General features: G+C 40.6%; 1 protein-coding gene across 5 annotated transcripts in view; it reads left to right on the forward strand.

Moving 5' to 3' along the window:
• zeb2b (zinc finger E-box binding homeobox 2b) overlaps window positions 1–19056 on the forward strand; it is a 65843-nt gene extending 46787 nt beyond the window's left edge. For 3 of the 5 annotated variants that reach the window (XM_052558555.1, XM_052558558.1, XM_052558557.1), the window contains 8 exons: window positions 92–355; window positions 4587–4655; window positions 7035–7229; window positions 8663–8877; window positions 10921–11029; window positions 11257–13256; window positions 14845–15025; window positions 17374–19056. In XM_052558555.1, the coding sequence (XP_052414515.1) occupies window positions 92–355; window positions 4587–4655; window positions 7035–7229; window positions 8663–8877; window positions 10921–11029; window positions 11257–13256; window positions 14845–15025; window positions 17374–17945 (3605 nt within the window). In that variant the 3' untranslated portion in view covers window positions 17946–19056. Of the gene's footprint in view, window positions 1–88; window positions 356–4586; window positions 4656–7034; window positions 7230–8662; window positions 8878–10920; window positions 11030–11256; window positions 13257–14844; window positions 15026–17373 lie in introns of all 5 variants that reach the window. The other 2 variants (XM_052558554.1, XM_052558556.1) reach the window with 2 other exon arrangements.
• The last annotated feature ends 408 nt before the right edge of the window (window positions 19057–19464 follow it).

The following is a 19464-nucleotide window of genomic DNA, read 5'->3' on the forward strand; positions in this document are numbered from 1 at the left end:
ATAGTTTATGTTTCACATACATGCACAAGCTAAGTGATAACTTAATAATCTGTAGTATTGATCATCTGTTTCTATATGTGTTCTTTTACAGTGTTGGAATATGAGAACGTTGTAGAAACCGGATCAGAGACGGAAGAAGAGGACAGACTTCTGGTGTCGGAGGAGGACGGATTGCTTAATGGGGCGGGGAGTCCTGTCAGCCTCGTCAATCAAGAGTCTGTGGCTCCGCCCTCTCCGACCCAGGGTCACACACTGCTGAGGAAGACTGTGGATGATGAAGATGATATGAAGGACAGTGGAATAGAGAACGTCTGGCATGAAAACGACTTGCTGAGTGCGTCAGTCGATGGTACTGGTGAGTTATACACACTTCCTTTATGAAAGCACACCCTTTTCCATCAACAACAACTCCCTGTTTTATCTTGGATGCACTCATCTTCACTAAGATACATCCTCTTTTCTCCTAGGCATGCACATCTTCTTTTAAAAACACCCTTTCATCTCTTAGACACACCCGTCTTTTCTTAGTCACACCCCATCCTCTCTTAGTAACTTACATGTTCTCTTAGACACACCCTCTCTCCTCTTAGACACACCCTCTCTCCTCTTAGACACACCTTCTCTCCTCTTAGACACACCTTCTCCCCTCTTAGACACACCTTCTCCCCTCTTAGACCCACCCACCCCTCATCTTGTAACCAAACCAATCTTCTTATAGACACACCCTCTCAACTCGTAGACACACCCATATTCCTTTAGGCACACCGTCTCTCTTCTAAAACCTTTACACACTGTCATTCACGAAAAGTGAGGAAATAACTGATCTCTGCTTCATTACAGTTTGCACATATTTTTTTCCGTCGTGAACGCTAAGTCGCGCGATAACATGCGACACACTCTTTATGGCATTAGCTCTGGCTTTTGTTCACAAATTGCTTGTTCCAGGACTGAACCCAGCAATGTTACTAAGTCCCTGACCTGGGATCTATCCCCAAATCAATCTCGGGATTGGTGACCCTGCATTGTTCCAATTTTCCGGGTCTGATGTGCAGTGTGAAAGGGGCTTTAGACACTCTCTCTTCTCTTAAAAAAATCCCATCTTTTCTTAGACACACCCCCTCTTTTTTTGGACACAGCCTCTCTTCTCTTAGACATGCCCATCTTATCTTAGACACACCTCGTATTTTCTTAGTCATGCGCATCTTCTCTTAGACACATTGTCCTCTTAGGCCCAGCCCTCATCTTGTAGCCACGCCCATTATGTCTCAGACACAGTCTTTCATTCTTAGACACGCCCCTCTCCTCTGTATGTTGTCCCTGATATTTTGTTTAAGCCTGCTCTCACTTCCAGTGCAACTACAGCAGAACGCTTCTCTTTAATTATCACATAAGACCCGTTTCTGCCTGTAATCGTCGTAGGTGCATTTGGCCCGGTTTGCAGAGCATCATTGGTAATTGCAGTAATAGCAGAGTGTCGCGTGTCCTTGTAAACGCGGCTCCCGGTTTCCTCCTGCAAGCATCATTGGTGCGGGAGGCGCAGTCAGAGACGCAGAGAGATAAATACTCTTAATGAGGGAGAGAGGTAATCATTAAGGGAGGCCAGGCTGCTGCTCAAGTCATTAAGAATCTTAAATGAAATTTTTATTTTTATGATAGCCATTTACATGTGTAATAAGAGTCAATGATTCTTAGAAGCGTATGACAGAAACATAGGAGTGTGAGAGCCCATGGAAGACAGACCATCTAAATGAGCACTTCTTCGCTATTCATTTCTGCTAATGAACTAGCTGTGCACAGAGCCGAGAGAAAGAGGGGGCGTTCAGTAGTCTAAAAATTTAATATGCCCCCAAAAAAGCCGGGGTAGTGGAATTAGGAATACTATGAAGTCTGATTTTCCTTCAGGAGAGCTGCCGGCTTCATTATTTACAGCGGTTCGGAGAATCCAAGCGTTTTTGGCCGTCTTTAGTCCAGGATTTCTCACACTTCTTTGAACTAAAGACCTCTTTCATGACCCCAACTGTTTGAGATGCCATAGAATATCAGAGAAATGGGAATCGTGGCCACCCACTTTCATAAGCCCACATCCACTGTTACATAAGAGAGTAAATTAACACCGAATGTCGTCTTACGAAGTGGGGATATGTTACTTTTATTTCATTTTATTTCTTTATTTTGTTAAAGTTAGCATTTTTAATTCAACAAATCTTTATGGTTTTAGTTTAGGAAGTACCTGAAATAAAATAAGTTAATTCGGGTGCAAATGACAAATACATTTATTTTTTATATACCGTATTTTTCGGATTATAAGTCGCACCTGAGTATAAGTTGCATCAGTCAAAAAATACTTCATGACCATCGCACTGGACTATAAGTCGCATTTATTTAGAACCAAGAACCAAGAGAAAACATTACTGTGTCCAGCCGCGGGAGGGCGCTCTATTCCTTCAGTGTAGACTACAGGAGCAGTGAGCAGGATAGAGCGCCCTCTCACGACTGGAGACGGTAATTTTTTCTCTTAGTTCATTTCTCTCAGTTCATGTCAAGTTAATTTTGATAAATAAGTCGCACCTGACTATAAGTCGCAGGACCAGCCAAACTATGAAAAAAAGTGTGACTTATAGTCCAGAAAATACGGTATTTTATTATAGTTAACAATTATTTTATTTTAGATAACGTTTTATTTATTTTTATGTTTTTATAGTTAAAAATGTTAACCCTGCCCCACTAAACCAGCTACAGTCCTGTGTTTGCAATTAAGGTTCTTGTATATATTTGAATATTAAGTTAACAAGTTTTTAAATTATTATTTGATAGCCAGTGATATATTTGTTGTTATTATTTTCAACATGATGCCACAAATGCTGATGTTGATAGAGCTTAACTCATATTGAACCCGGAACACTCCTTTAATTTGATAAACCCTTTTGGAGCCAGAATGTCTGTGAATCTGTTGCAATTCCATGATGTGTGTGTGTGTGTGTGTGTGTGTGTTTCTGCACTGCTGAGGTGACGTTCATTAGCTCTGGAGGAAGACGCCAAAGTTTCTCTCTTTTTCTCTCTTTTGTGCACTCTTTTCAAACTTGTGGGCTCTCCGTCTGCGTCTCTGTGTTTTTGTTTGGTGCCGGAGTGTCTGCACTGGTACCTCAGCACATAGTTCTGTCCTGAGATAAGCCCAGCACGCTCTCCCTCGCTCTTTTCTTCTCTGTTTGCTCCGGTCAGTCAGATTGGTGCGTTGGTGTTGTCCTTGACTTGCTCTCATCTCCCATGATGCCCTTCACTAATGTGTGACATTGTTATCACTGACGGAGACTTTAAGTAAATCACCTGCATTCCTCCCCGTCCTTGAATTTCGTTTTTTTGCCATCTTTTCTTGTATTTTGGATCCTTCCAAGGGCCTCAGAGAGTCAGGACGTTCAGACGGGAGCCATGTGTTTTCACAGAGCATGCTAACGGCCCGTACAGATGTGAATGTTTTGAGGGTAAACCGAATGGATGGAGTGAAATCATCAGGAGGAATAGATTCAACACGGGTCTCCTTCAGACGCCTGTTTACTCACCCACCACCTCCAAACTGATTTATCAGCCTGAGACGAGAGCACAACTCCCTCGGCTCTCCAAACTGAGGAGGACTAGTTCACCTCCTACTGGAATATTTGCCCCTGTCCCCCCGAAACACTGATAGTAAAACTGAGAGAAACAAGACGGAGAGAAGAAGGTGGATTCCAGTAAAAGCTCTGTGTAGCAGAATAAAAAAAAATTATAATAATAAATGTCTGGAAAAGGTCAAAAAAAAAAAAAAAAAAAAAAAAAAAAAAAAAAAAAAAAAAATATATATATATATATATATATATATATATATATATATATATATATATATATATATATATATATATATATATAGTAGTATTATTATTAATTACAATAATAATGTATAACATATATAATAAATAAAAAAGGAACATTTAAATATTTATTTGAAATATATAGCTTTTAAAAATATATTGTAATATAGTTCTACAGCATTTTTTTATTGTTGGAATAAATTACAATATATAAATTATAAACATAAATTCTAAGGTGTTGACATTTAACACATCATATTTTATGTTTTTAGATATATATTTATAGTTTAATTTTATCAATGAATGGTGCATTTATATTTACATAACAGTATATATATTTTTTATATATTTTTTTTTTTTGTTATGCACTTTATTGACAGTGATCACCAGAGAAAATCTCGAGATGTCAGTGGTTTGATTAGAGACTCAGTGTTTCGTTTGTGTGCCAGAGACACGGCGCACTGGAGATCAGAAGACTCATCCTCTCTGTCTCTCTCTCTCTCTCTGTTTGTCTCTCTCTCTTGCGCTCTGTTTGCTTGTTCAGGTGGATGGAACATTCTTGAGCTGATCTCTGAGTTTGCTCTCGCTTGTTTCCCAGCGCGCTCTGCTCTGCTGTGTGTGTGTGTTTGTGTGATTGTGGGTCATTCAGAGTCCTACATGAGGTGCAGAACAAGATGTTTTCTGTCCAGATGCAGTGTATCAGTGCGCTAATAGACTCTCCTCCTGTCTGTCTCTCGTTCACAGATGAGCTGAAGGGAGACTATGACACTATGGGGCCTGATGCCGCTTTAGAGCCGGTTGGGAACAGTACAGGTGAGTCATGTGACCATGTTGATTTGCTGTACTGATGTAGAGTGCATTAGTCTTATTCAGCAGCCCATTTCCCCATTCATTTTTCCCAAAGGGATTTTAAAAATAAGTCTATAAGCCATGAAGTGTTATAAGGTTTTATTTGAAAGTCAAAGAAAATCAGACAAAAAGACAATAATGTGTGCTTAATTGCTTAAGTGAGAGAATGAACTACAGTCTCACGAATGGAATTAAAAATGGTCTGAAAATCTAAAACTATTAATTTAAAGTTGATTGAATCCATAGAAACTATATATTTGAAGCTGATTGCAAAATATGTATGGGGATGGTGCACTTTTCAGATTGGTGGAATTTTTCTACCGCCTCATGGCTAATGTAGTATTTATAGTGATATTAAACAAGGGTACTTAAATATATATATTCAGTGCAAGCGTATGAGCTCACAACAGGTCTGTCTTTAAAGGTTTATCAGTTTTTGTAAAAAAAAAAAAAAAAACACATTTCCCTATTGAGAAAATGAATGGAGATTGTTGTGCTGTATCATCATGTCTATGATGCAGAATTTCATGCAAACTTAAAAGGATTCCACTGTGGAGATTTACGCAGCAGAAGCACATCAACATTGTTCATATGAATCCACAAACATCCGAGTGATTCCTGCTCTCTGTTTGACATCGTCATCACACACACAAGGGTTTGTTTTATGAGAAACAGCGTTATGCTGTGTTTGAGCTGTCATCGCTGATGTAGTTCAGGAGGAAGGATGTGTAGTTTTAATAAAGCTTTCTAATGTTAGACACGCACTCCAGAGATAAACAGCTCCGCTGCGCGGCCCACGATCCTCCTCTGCAGGGAGGGATGTTCTCGGCTCCAGCGTCAGGAGTGGAAGGAAAACATTAGGACGTCGACTTTAGAGTGCTTTCTTCTGTGAGCACCAACTTCCCCAAATCGCATTTCAGGCCAAAATCTAATTTGAGCGCAAACTCGATTTGTTTAGATCATGTAAGCCGCAAAACCCACAGCAGCGAGGAGCTAAACGTGTTCATTTGTCGGGCCGCGGCGTGCACGCGTGTTCACGTGAATGATCGCGAGGCAGGTCTAGTAATGAGAGAGGAGGGAAATCATTTGCTCTGTTAAATAATGTTAAAGGGCTGCTGGCTCTCTGACATTTTCAAGACATTTTTGACAGCGACACAGCCCAGCGGCTCGACCTTTTCACAAATGAGACGATCAAATGTTTACTGCCAGACAAACCTCAGTGCAGAGTTTATACCTTACACAAGCTCGTCCTAATTAAAAGGTAGCTGATAAAACTCAAGCCGAACATGCGTTGTCTTTCTGCTGTAATTTATAACTTGGGTGAGAGCTATTTATTCTCTGTTAGATAATTCTGTTACATAATAACGTAAAACACCTTCGGTTTCTTGTATCTGCTCTTGTAGAGAAATGATGTGGAGAAACAATTATGACGCTGTCTTTCTGTCTATTTTCTACATACACTAATTTTCCATATGAGCAAATTTTATTGCTCAGAGGATGTTTTTTTTATTTTTTTCACAGCTCAATACTCACTTCTCAATGATGTTTCTTGTTGTTCTCAGATGCTTCTCATAAAATGTGCAAATGAGTGACTAGTTGTCATCCATTAAGAGTATAGAGCAATAAAATGAATGTGGAGCAGCTCAATTATTTGATGAGATCTGCAGCTTCTGATCGTTGACTGATATCTTGGCAAATCTGAGCACATTGTTCTGAACCTTTAGAAGAGACACAAGAGATTTCCGTTATAGTCTTTTTTGTTTTTTTTCAGGAGAAACATCTGAGAAGCAGGAAGCTCTTTATTAAATCTCACTACTGTCTTTAAGAAACAGTTGGGATTTTAAAGACATCCGATTTGTGATATTTATTTATGTGGGCATTTTCATGATGATTTTCAATTGGCAAGAAACACATAGCTTCAGTCCTGTTGACAAAATTTCCCCCTATTTTTTATGTAATTATCCGAATCCACAAAGTTAGGAGTTTTAGAGATCTAGGATTTGATGTTGGGATTACATCACAAGTTTCCGCTACTTGTCTGACTGCTTCAAATACATTTTAAAGTAGAAAAAAGGGTTTATCGTTAAAAGCTTTTCCACAATTCCAATGGTTCTCCTGTTAGATTAACTCATATTTCTTATTTTACTGGCCGTTAGGTGGCTAGATAAGGCAGTAATTTAGACGTATCCCTCCCTGAACGTTTCTCGAATGTTCCTACATTCTTTTTATCACAGCTGCTGCCGCATGTTTCCATCACCTTCCAGTGCACCATATTTTTCACATCCATGCAAGAATCCAGGTTATTTAAACTCCCTCTCTCTCTCTCTTGCTCTGTGATTCTAGTGAAGAGCGTTCACTGTGATACTGAGTTTGAGGATTTCTTTGGAAAGCGTAAACTGGTGGACAGTGAAAGTCATGTGGTCAGCATTGCCGAATACCTCCAGAGAGGAGACACAGCCATCATCTACCCCGAGGCACCGGAGGAACTGTCCCGTTCCCGCCTCGCCACGCCTGAAGCCAACGGACACGAGGAGAACGGTGAGAATGCAGGGCAGCTGTTGCTGCCGTCTGATTGGCTGCATGCCGGAGTGTTTACCTTTAGAGCGACACGCAGCTGTCCGAGTGGTGAAATCATAAACCCTAAATTTCCCGTCCCGAGGGGGGCAGCCGGGGCACATTACGCCGCATACCTCTCTTATGAAGAACGTGTGAAAAATTAGATGTGCGAGCCACCAGAAGTGATTACAACAGAGAGAACACAACTGGTCCACAAACGCCGTCAGCAATTGCTATGTGTTCAGGTTTAAACCATTGTAAACAACTTCTGAGACTATCCAAAAAAGCCAAGGCCAATTCTGTGGCTCCCGGACCCGGATTTAATTTTGAATACCAAGTGGTGACCCATATACAAATATCGTAATATTACCGTAAGCTGTGTAGAACTGACACAAAAACAATGTAAAAATTTTACTTGATGCCTTAATGTTATAATGCATTATATCTTATAAAGTATTATATCTTATAAAGTATGTTATAATGTAGGCCTATTATATCTTTTTAGAAATAATGGTAACGAAAGTAATTGCAGATATCTTATAGTTTGGTATATGAAACAATACACTGTTTTAATGCATTATACTTTCTAAAGGTGTAAAACAATAGTTAAGAATTATAATGCATTCTGTCTGTGGTTATAATTATTCATTAGATAATGCAATAAATTATGAGACCCATTATAAATGGGTTATTAAAAAAAGGCATAATAAATGCAATGTATATATATATATATATATATATATATATATATATATATATATATATATATATATATATATATATATATATATATATATATATATAGCTTCAAGTAAAGTGTTAACAGATGTTTTTATATTAATATTAAATATGTATATACAGAGCAGAGTTAGTGGCTTAAACAATGCTATAACTACAGTTATAATATAAATAAGAAGGACACAATTTAGAACATTTATTTTCAGCTTAATGTCATCATCTATATATTTCAAATTTGTGCATTATTTATATTATCCATTCCCAAAATGCTCGGTGGCTATTGAAATTGACCAGCTTTATAAGTTATTGGCCGATTCCATCATCTTGAAATGGCTAAACATCATCCTGATTATGAGCCTGGCTAGCATATCTGTCTGTCACTAGTATGTTCCCACTTTAGGAGTGGAAAATAGTTTAAAACGTGAATGTGTTATATTTCTTCTGTCACATAAAGCCTATGAGCAAAACTCAGCGAGTTGTGTGAATTCGAACAGACCTACTGTGTGTGTTAATGCATTGGCGTAAGTGCATGTATGGGTGGCATTGCCAACTTTGACGGTGGCACACAGTGGAGCAGATTGTACAGATACCTCCTCGTACCACCCTGGGCACAGCGCCCATTCACTGCCATTGATTTGCTGACCTTTTGGCCCGCTGCCCCTCTCTCTCTGCTGCAGACCTGCCACCTGGAACTCCAGATGCTTTCGCCCAACTGTTGACCTGCCCCTACTGCGACCGGGGTTACAAACGCTTGACTTCCCTAAAGGAACACATCAAGTACCGGCATGAGAAAAACGAGGAGAACTTCGCCTGCCCTCTGTGCAGCTACACGTTTGGTTACCGCACTCAGCTGGAGAGACATATGGCCACACACAAGCCAGGACGAGATCAGGTGAGCCGCACTTCCTCTCTCGCTCTCCCTCTCCGCCTCGCTCTAGCTCTGTATCTAATGTGCTGTATTCCCTCAGAGAAAAGATATCATTTTGATTGGCAATCATTATTAATTTTTCATGGCATTTTGAAGATGCAGATCTTTTAATGGTTATAGCCTTAATTGAGGTCTAAATGGTTTTTTGATGGCCTGCTCTGATATGATTCTGCAGTCTTATATTCACGATCGAATGACTATGTTAATTTCCAATTTCGAAATTGTATCCGCTCTTTAGGTTTTCTTTTTTATGTTCTTTAAAAATCAGTTTGTCTGTGGTGACAGAGTAACACATCATTTCCATGTGTGTAAATGATAAACCTGAGCCGAGCACTCAGCGTTTTTTCTCTTAACAATCTGTCGCAGCATTATTTACACTGTTGTTGCTGTCGTGTCTAATATAAGGCACATTCCCCTGTATAAACAAGCAGATACACTGGTTCTCTACTGGCAAATAAAACAGGTAAAAGCAAAAGTCAACGTGATCTCTCCAGAGACTGAACCACTTACAACGTATCTTTACGACTCAAAGCACAGTGTGACATCAGAATTTCTCCTGTAATCATCCGATATGAGGTACAGCAGCTTGTTTATCTCTCAGACATGACGTTCTGACTAGAACAGACTGATTTGATACTCGACGAGTTGCCAACTTCTTCACCTGATGCCACGGCCTGCTCAAAACATGAACAGATGGCCCATTCTGCACCCGTGACCTCTCTAATCCACAAATTACTTCCTATTTGTTGGTCTTTGTTTGTGTGTTTCATCTAGAAAGACTTTCCTGTTGAAAATTTGCTGTTTTCTAAAACTCAAATGGCCATTGAAATCAGTCCGTGAGTGCTCTACATGTGTACATGACTGCGGTTCACTGGTATTTCCTAAACCCAATAACTTGCAAATACCCAATCAAATGCCCCGCCCACATCATGCTTGACACACTTAGTGCAAGTGGAAGTGGATCACTCTGGGTGGAAAAATCTGTCTCCTCTCGCTGCTGCCAGTCACAATTAGGCCAACGGAGTGACTGCATCACATCGAGGGTGATGGTGGGACTAAAACCTGCCTCTATCCTCAGAGGGAAGGTGGGGGGCGTAAAGCAGCTGTTGCTGTTTGTTTATGCGACTCAGCAACATATGAGCGAGTGGTGGGGTCCCTCCCCACTGTGGGCCGCCCGGCTCCCCGCTTGATGTTTGAAGGTTGCCGCTGTTTGAACAATCCTCCCTGTGTCCTGTGCTTTATGCCATCTGTCTCCAGTGGAATGCGGGCCTCTCTCTCTCCCCACCAGTTGTCGAAGCCGATCATGGGCGGCACTCACAAGCCTTTTGTGTTCCTCTGCCCGTTCGACATACTCACCTCCCACTCTGAATTAATTGTGCTCGCCTGGTGCGCTCTCTGCTTCTCTGCACTGTCGCCCATATTGTTGTTGTTGTTATTGTTATTATATTTTGATTTTCGAGGCTCTGCTTTGAATTGCAAATGCGAGGGGCGCAGCGCTCATGTTCTAACTTTGAACAGCAAATGAAGTGCCTGCCTACGAGCTTCATTCACGCATTATTAAAGAGATGTTTGAAGCCTTTAAACAGTCTACAAATTTCTGTCCAATTATGAAATTGCAACATTTATTCGAGCCCACCTTTTTGCATAATTAACTCTTTGCACAGGTATCTGAAGGATGTGTTGGTTAAATATGCATGATTCATTTGGAACGATTATGCTAAATTAGATGAAGTGGATCATTTCTGCTTCCCTAAAGAGGAAAAAAAAAGTCTTAAAAATAGGATTTTTTTTTTTTTTTTTTTGCTGCCAATGCAGCATTTCTGGCTCTAGAGTCAGGAAATGAAAAGGTATGAGATGCTCTGTTATCGCTGCTCAAATGCACCCAACCAAAGCAAGATGCTGCTTTACAACGGGAGCCATTTGGCCCGTCATGAAATTATTCACTGAAATCTTGCCTGTTGTGTGTTTGTGCAAGAGAAACTCATGTGAATATTTTCTCATCCACAGCACCAGATACTCAATCAAGGTTCTGGCAACCGCAAGTTCAAATGCACTGAATGTGGCAAGGCCTTCAAATACAAACACCATCTAAAGGAGCACCTACGGATACACAGTGGTAAGTCCTATTCTGTCTTTCATAACTCGTTGCCTTAGAAAAGAATGTTCTTGATTCAGCATTAAAATGAATAGATTTTTTCTTTGTCATCTCTTCATTAAAGAAGTTTTATTTGATGAAAAGATGGTACACACTCATTACATTGGAAGAAATTGTCAATATCATTGTCAATAAGAATATATCTCGCTTCTTGATGTGATCAAAATCTTTGTCTGTCTTCTCTGTAGGTGAGAAGCCATACGAATGTCCAAACTGTAAGAAAAGATTCTCACACTCCGGGTCCTACAGTTCACACATAAGCAGTAAGAAATGCATCGGATTGATCGCCATCAATGGCCGGGTGAGGAACAACTTGAAGACGGGTTCATCTCCGACCTCTGCATCATCCTCCCCTACGAACACCGCCATTTCACAGCTACGACACAAACTGGAGAATGGCAAACCCCTTGGTCTGCAAGACCAGTCCAACCACCTCAACATCAAATCTGAACCACTTGACTTCAACGACTATAAGCTGATGATGGCCTCTCATGGCTACAGTACAGGCAGCCCCTTCCTGAATGGTGGTGTGAGGGGAGGAAGCCCACTGGCCATTCATAACTCCCACAGTCCCCTTCAACACCTGGGCATGGGGATAGAGGGGCAAATGCTTGGATATCCATCACTGGGAAACAACCTGAGTGAGGTACAGAGGGTCCTGCAGATTGTGGACAACACAGTTTGTCGACAAAAGATGGACTGCAAGCCAGAGGAGATCTCCAAGTTGAAGGCTTACATGAAGGAGTTGGGTTCCCACATAGAGGAACAGAAGCAAGCGCTCACCTCTCCCGGTGGACCCCAGAACACTCTTCCACTCATCAATCACAATGGTGCCACCAAAAGCATCATAGACTATACGCTTGAGAAGGTCAATGAAGCCAAAGCATGCCTTCAGAGCTTGACTACGGACTCTAAGAGACAAATTAGCAATATCAAAAAAGAGAAGGCAAATCATATGCTAGATATAGGTATAGAGGACAAAACGCACGAGAATAATAATCTAATGTTTACACCCTTCTCCTGCCAGTATTGCAAAGAGACCTTCCCTGGCCCCATTCCCCTGCACCAGCACGAGCGCTACCTTTGCAAGATGAATGAGGAAATCAAGGCTGTGCTTCAGCCCACTCAGAATGCCTCGACCAACAAAACCAGTTTGTTTGCCGAGAAACACGGCCTCTTGCACCCCTCCATCATCCCTGAGAAGGGTGTCAATGGTCCTATCAGTCCCTACAAGGACCACATGTCAGTGCTGAAAGCTTATTTCGCCATGAACATGGAGCCCAACTCGGAAGAACTACTGAAAATCTCCATAGCGGTCGGCCTTCCACAGGAGTTTGTGAAAGAGTGGTTTGAACAAAGAAAAGTCTTTCAGTACACAAACTCCAGGACTCCTCCTTTAGACAGGCACCATGTGGAGTCTGGTCATCCAGTCTCCATTCACACGCCCTCTAAAGACTCGTTAGGCATCCGGTCTCCAATACCCCTGGTCAAAGGTACTGACCACATCACATCCCCCTCTATCCCTGAGCTTCATAACAATATTAATAACTTTGACACCCCACTCAGGCTCTCCAAAACCCCTCACTTCTCCAACCACAAGCAGCTAGGGGATAAGCTGGACCACTCCAGAAGCAACACGCCATCTCCTCTAAACTTGTCATCCACCTCGTCCAAAAACTCCCACACTAGCTCTTACACACCCAACAGCTTCACCTCCGAGGACCTGCCGGCTGAACCTCTTGACCTCTCATTGCCAAAGCTCATGAAGGAGCCAAAGCACATCTTGACTGTGAAAAGCCGACCCAAGCTAAACAGCACCCCCACTGACCATAACCACATCTTGACGCCCCGGGAGAATGCAGACGAGCCGCTCAACTTGGCTTATCTGTCCAAGAAGGAGTTTGGCAACCCCAATGCAAACAGCAATCTGGACAAAAGTTCGAGCCCAATGTTTGGTCTGAACCCCTTCGCTTCCAAACCCCTGTACACCTCCTTGCCACCCCAAAATGCATTTCCACCACCTACGTTTATGCCCCAGGTGCAAGCCAGCCTCCCGGGGCTGAGACCCTACCCGAGCCTCGACCAGATAAGCTTCTTGCCGCACATGGCCTACACGTATGCAGCAGGGGCGGCCAGCTTCGCCGAGATGCAGCAGAGGAGAAAATACCAGCGGAAGCCAGGGTTCCAGGTAAATAACGGACTCGCTGTTTCACAAACCCTCAGGCCTGTGTTTCTTTTTTCTATCCCTCTGGTGAGTGGCGCTTGGCTTCATTCAGACACTAATTAAAAGCCACTCAGAGTGGGAGAGGGGAGCTCACCTCACGCCCAGCGGCTGATGAGGCGATGAAAGAGAACCGCGGTTCTTCTGGTAGATGTCGATGCCTCTAGTGCCAAAAGCTTTTTTTATTTTTTTAGTGGTGAAGGTTATGTTGCCAGTGGCTCGTCCAAGATACAGAGAGCAGGAAAACGTCAAAGTGTCAGGTGTTCGGCATTCTAGCGTTGATACGCCTGTGGCTCCGCTGCTCGTTTTCCCATCTCAGGTGTGAGAAACATCAGAGACAAAGAGAGTCAGTGAACCTTAGACATATCTCTTTATTTCTATCCCTTTTTCATTTTGCTCCTTTTCCCCTTACATTTCTACAGCGAGAAACACTGAAATGAGCCTGAGCATAAAGATTAATAATGCACACTCCCCATGTTCATTACAGCTCAGCGCTGAGGGCTGTTTAACATCGGGGAAACCATTCTGATAAAAAAGTATTAATAATGTTTCCTATTCTAAGTTATTAAATTAGATTTTAAAAATACAGCTAAGGGCATTTAGCTCAAATTGATTGTGGAACGATAGCACAGAGCTTTTTAAAAGAGAGTGCACAGAAGTATTGTCAGTCCGGAGCCGGCTGTCCTTAATGAGGGCTTCGTCGCTGCAGTTTTGGCCATTTTGTGCCCCTCTTGATTTAATCATTACCATTTGAAATTAGAGGACTGTGGCAATATTCCCTACTAAGACAGTCTTCTTATTGTTATTAGCTTCTAATGTAATAATATTTTTCCCCATTAATTTAAGTTTAAGCCTATCGGGCTAATCTCTGCTCAGATAAATACTGCGCTAACACCCTTTCATGTATGAAATTAAACCAAATTTGAATGCAAATATATGGAATAAGGTGTGATTAAGAAGAGAGAAAGGCCTCATTTGCAATATCCTGCCGTTACATGCTTTTTTTTTTTTTCAGGTCCAAAAACATTTTAATGTTTAATTCGTATAAGATTGCTACTCCAGTTTTAGCTGAGTGTCTTAATCATATTAACATGGTACATTTTAATCTTGTCATGTTTAAAAAAAGTAATAATATATATATATAGAAAATCATGAAATGCATAAATAAATTAAACAAGCATTGTTCTCTGTTGATCCATTCTATCATTTAAAATGTATTGTCTATTTTATCTGTGTGTTTTATAGACTTTGAGAAAAAGAAAAAAATACAGTTTAATATGAGTTTTCATTACAAATAATCATTAAAATATTAATACATTATATCATTAGATTATGTTGTTTATATTTATGTTAATATATTCGATTGTATCATAATTGTAAGTAATTGTTTCTGACAACAGAGGTTTTTTATTTTTAATGTTTGTTTTATTCTAATGCTTATTGATTTGTGATTTCTTGTTTTTATTACTGTTGCACAGTAGAATGAGACACTTTGTGTGATGACAATAGAAATGATATAAAGCTGAAGGAGCTAACGATCGGCGTCTCTTTCCAGAGCGAGCTTCTCGACGGGCCGGCAGATTATCTGAGCAGTCTAGATGATATGGCCGACCCCGAGGCCTGTCTGTCCAGGAAGAAGATTAAGAAAACAGAAAGTGGTATGTACGCGTGTGACCTTTGCGACAAAACATTCCAGAAGAGCAGTTCCCTCCTCAGACACAAATATGAACACACAGGTATATATACTGTTCTAGACACCATCATCTAATAACTGTCTGTCTAACTCCAGAATATTCACGCTGCTTCTTGATTTCTTTCTTTCGCTCTGTCTTTTTCCACTACCTTAATCATGTTTTCTTTTTTCCTTTTTTAGTAAAAACTAACATGTGTCTCTCCTGTTGACAGTCAGTGAGAGGATTTGTAAATGTAATTAATGTGGCAAAAAACATAACACAGACATTGCTCTAAAATAAGAAAATAATTAAGCAAAATTAAAGAGTTAGAAAAAACAAACAAACGAGGCTGGACTGAATAATCTCTGGAATTGTCTGGGAGTGAACGGGAGCATGAACCTCTGTCCTTTAAACTGTTAGTAGAGGCTACATTCACACCACACATTTATTTAATTAGACTTAATTTGATGAATGTATGAACAGGAAAATTTGCATTTATATGTGAAAATAAATGGGCAACATTTTTGCTAAATGCTAAATAATTTTTAGGTTGTATATGTGTTTTTTCCTTATCTTTTTCATGACAGTCTAACTTAACAGTTGTCAAAACTTGATGCTTGATTTACCCTTGAAATTAATATAATAGTGTATTCACTGTGTTAAATATTACACTGAGAAATGCAGCAATATACGTTGTAATTTGTATTAGATCTAAGAATGAAGACAAGTTCTTCTCATTTTATTTTGAAATAAAATAAGATAAAAATTTGATTTGATTTGGGTTGTGCAGTAAATCAGGATTGGACACTTTGTTGTGTGAATGTAGCCTGACACCATGTCTGCACTAGATTTTTTTTTTTTTTTTTTTTTTAACACATCATTCAATCATTTTAAGAAGAAATCAATTTGTACAAACATTTATTTAAAAATAATAATGCAGAATGTTTGTGCATATAAATATAAATCAGCATATACATATGATGTGCAACTCATGCCGGCTGTAGACATGGAGCTTAAGGTCACATTATATTCCAGAGACCAGCCAGTGTGAATAAAAGAGTAAAATAAAAGTGAATTAGAGGAGGAGAGTAACTGCACACACACACACACACACACACACACACACACTTTCTTTCTCTTGATTGCATCACCGTTTACAGTCAGTCTGGAAGGACATGGGAATTAATCCACTGACGTGAATACAACTATTTCATTTCCTTGTCTCTCTCTCTTGTCTCTGTGCTGTCTCTCTCTCTCTCTCTCTCTCTCTCTCTCTCTCTCTCTCTCTCTCTCTCTCTCTGCGAGTGGGTGATTGTTTATTATGGTGGTGCGTTCCTGTGCTGTTTGCGCTCAGCTCTTGGCCAGTTACAGTATATGTGTCACAGAGTAAATTTCAAGTTCTGACTAGGATTGATATTATAGTTTATCAGTGTAAATGTATTTCTTTTTCAATCAGATAAATTATTTTTTTAAGCTAAGGATGTATTTTCAATATTTAATGCAAGCAATACATTTCTGAAAAAAAAAATGCTAAAATAATTAATGCAAGTTTTCTCACCGTAAAAAATAAATAAATAAAGAAGCATATGCATTCACGTTCATTTATACACACAATAACAAATGTTTTTGTAATACAGCACAGCAGTTACATCATGTCTATCTGATAAATTATTTAATATATGAAAAATGCTACAGGGGTGTTTTGAATCAATTTATTTAAAATAAGTGAAATTCAAATAAATAATGTATATATCATATATTCAAAGAACATTAAGTGTCAAATATGACGTGCATTTAAACAAACACAGTATACACAATTTCCTTCAAAATGATCACATATAATCACAACATGCACGTTCATTTTAAGATGTTAATGTAATGTATAGAAATGATAGTTTTTATTAAGTCACTTGTGTCTCATGCACCTGACCACAGCATCTCCACTCGCTCTTTCCCTCTTTCATTCATGCCATCCCTCTCTTTCAGCTCTTGTCTTTTCTCGTGACGTTAGATCATGACACGTCATCTCACGCATAAAGACAGAGAAAGAGTTACGCAGCAGGAATCCGCCAGTGCATTTCACTCTATTTGTCCCAGCGCTCCGTGTGTTTGTTTGGTTTGCGCTGGTTTATTTATGTTGCAATGTTGTAGCGCTTGGGCCCTGCGCTGCCTCACCGCTTCACGCTTCACTTCTGTGAGGGAATGTTACAGAGTAAATACACAAACCAGACGGCGGCGCGTCAAGCAGAACTGCAACCAGAGAAGGCAAACATTCATAACACTAGATTATTTTGGCTTGTTTTCATTGGAACCCTTTTATTTGGTGTTTATTTTGATCTGCTGTGTGTTTGTGAGAAGTGCATATCCGCTCGCTCACCGCGTGTGCGTCCTGTCGTTGTGTGTTTCCGCAGGTAAACGCCCGCACCAGTGTCAGATCTGCAAGAAAGCGTTTAAACACAAGCATCATCTGATTGAACACAGCCGACTGCACTCCGGAGAGAAGCCGTACCAGTGTGACAAATGTGGCAAGCGCTTCTCGCACTCGGGCTCGTACTCGCAGCACATGAACCACAGATACTCGTACTGCAAGAGAGAGGCGGAGGAGCGCGAGGCGGCCGAGCGAGAAGCCCGAGAGAAGGGTCACCTGGAGCCCACGGAGCTGCTGTTGAACCGGGCGTACCTGCAGGGCATCGCTCCGCCCGGATACCCCGAGCGTACGCCGGAGCCTATCCTCAGGGACGGCCTGAACGGGAGCATTCGGGAGCGACTCAAGGAGGTGGAGGGAGCCTTCGGGAAGATGAGCCGGCGAGACGAAGAGTTCGAGGAGGAGGAGGAGGAGAGCGAAAACAAAAGCATGGACACCGACGGAGACACCCTGAGGGACGAGGAGGAAAACGGCGAGCACTCGATGGACGACAGCTCCGTGGACGGCAAAACCGAATCCAAATCGGATCACGAGGACGGCGCGGAGGACGCGGTGTAGCTGCATTATGCAAAAACAAGGACAAAAAAAGGAAACTAAAATAAATGAAGTTTTAAAAATTGTACAGTATTAAGGCCTAAAGTATGTGTGGTGCTACCATCCTAAAATCACGTGTTCCATAGTATTTATAGCACAAACTAGTAACTTGTACAAAAATTGCACTCTGCTTCTATAATCAGTATGAGAATAATGAAATTATTTGCTGATGTATATTTATACAGTGTTAAAGAGGGGATCAGTATTTAATGTGTTTTTCTGCCCTCGCCACACACTCTTTTAGGCCGAATTCATGTGAAGGACCGTAACAGTATTCCGTTTGCGTTGACGATTTCGAGTCTTAAAGAGACTGTTTGGAGAGAGAACGACCGTTCGACCGGGACAGACGCATGGACGGTTGTTGCCTTATATGCAAACCTGTTAATCAGCGCGTTTCTAAAGTGCCAACCCTGTTCAGAAGAAGAGGATAGAGCTGTCTCTCTCCGATCAGCACGTTCTCTCTGTTAGCACAACAGCTCTTTAGTTTACAACGACGTTTGTGCAATTTTGTTCTCAGTATTACACCAAACCGTTTTGCAATGACAGGATTGCATCCTTTTATTTGTAGGTTTAAATAACATCTTATTTATGTGGCCCATTTTGTATCTCCTGATTTTATTTATTTCATACTGTACAGTACAGTATTATAGTTCTTCAATAAATAGATCTATTTTAGTAAAATGGAACCTGGAGTTGATGAGAGCATTTATTGTGTTTTCAGACGTTAATTGTGAAATGCATTTTTTTTTTTTTTTTTTTGGGGTTGTTCTTTTATTTTCTTTTTTTCAGTTACTGGAAATTCCAAAATTTGGGAACATTTTATATACAATATTGTGAGAACACTGTATTTTCAACTGAGAAAAAAGAAAAGAAAATAACTGAAAAGAGATCCACTTTCATGTCTTTTGTCGAAGTGGAACAGGGACAGTTGAAATTCAATGTATGATAATATCATGACTGAGAACACACAGATCTTTCCTGAAATGTCTTTGTAAGAGTACTTTTTAATTTGTAATTTCTCTTGGAAATGACCATGCTCAAATAAAAGTAGCCAAATGAAAGAACTCTTCCAGAAGGCGTGTGAATGTGGAGTGAATTATCATGCGTCGTCCGTATATTCATGTGTTTTTGTTTTAGAGGACACTCGCCGCTTCAGTTCTGGCTTTGACTCGATGAGAGCGGTGGAAATCTCACCTTTCAAAGGTGATTCTCAGCCTCCGTCATTAGATATTCCTGCCACTTCACAGCCGATGAAGGCCGAGCAGGTTTTCAATGAACTCTTCAAATAAAGAGCAGAGAACCTGTCGAACAAAGCCAGAGCGAGACAGACAGACAGACAGAGAGACAGCTTAAAGTGTCTTGAGTTTCTACAGCGTATGCATATGAAAGCACAGATCAAACGCTCTCTCTCACACACACAGACACACACACTGAAGATGTCCAGCCATCCACGTCTCCTCACCTCACCTGATCAATTGAGTTT

Source organism: Carassius gibelio, chromosome B6 (genome assembly GCF_023724105.1).
Source record: "Carassius gibelio isolate Cgi1373 ecotype wild population from Czech Republic chromosome B6, carGib1.2-hapl.c, whole genome shotgun sequence".
Lineage (NCBI taxonomy): Eukaryota > Metazoa > Chordata > Actinopteri > Cypriniformes > Cyprinidae > Carassius > Carassius gibelio.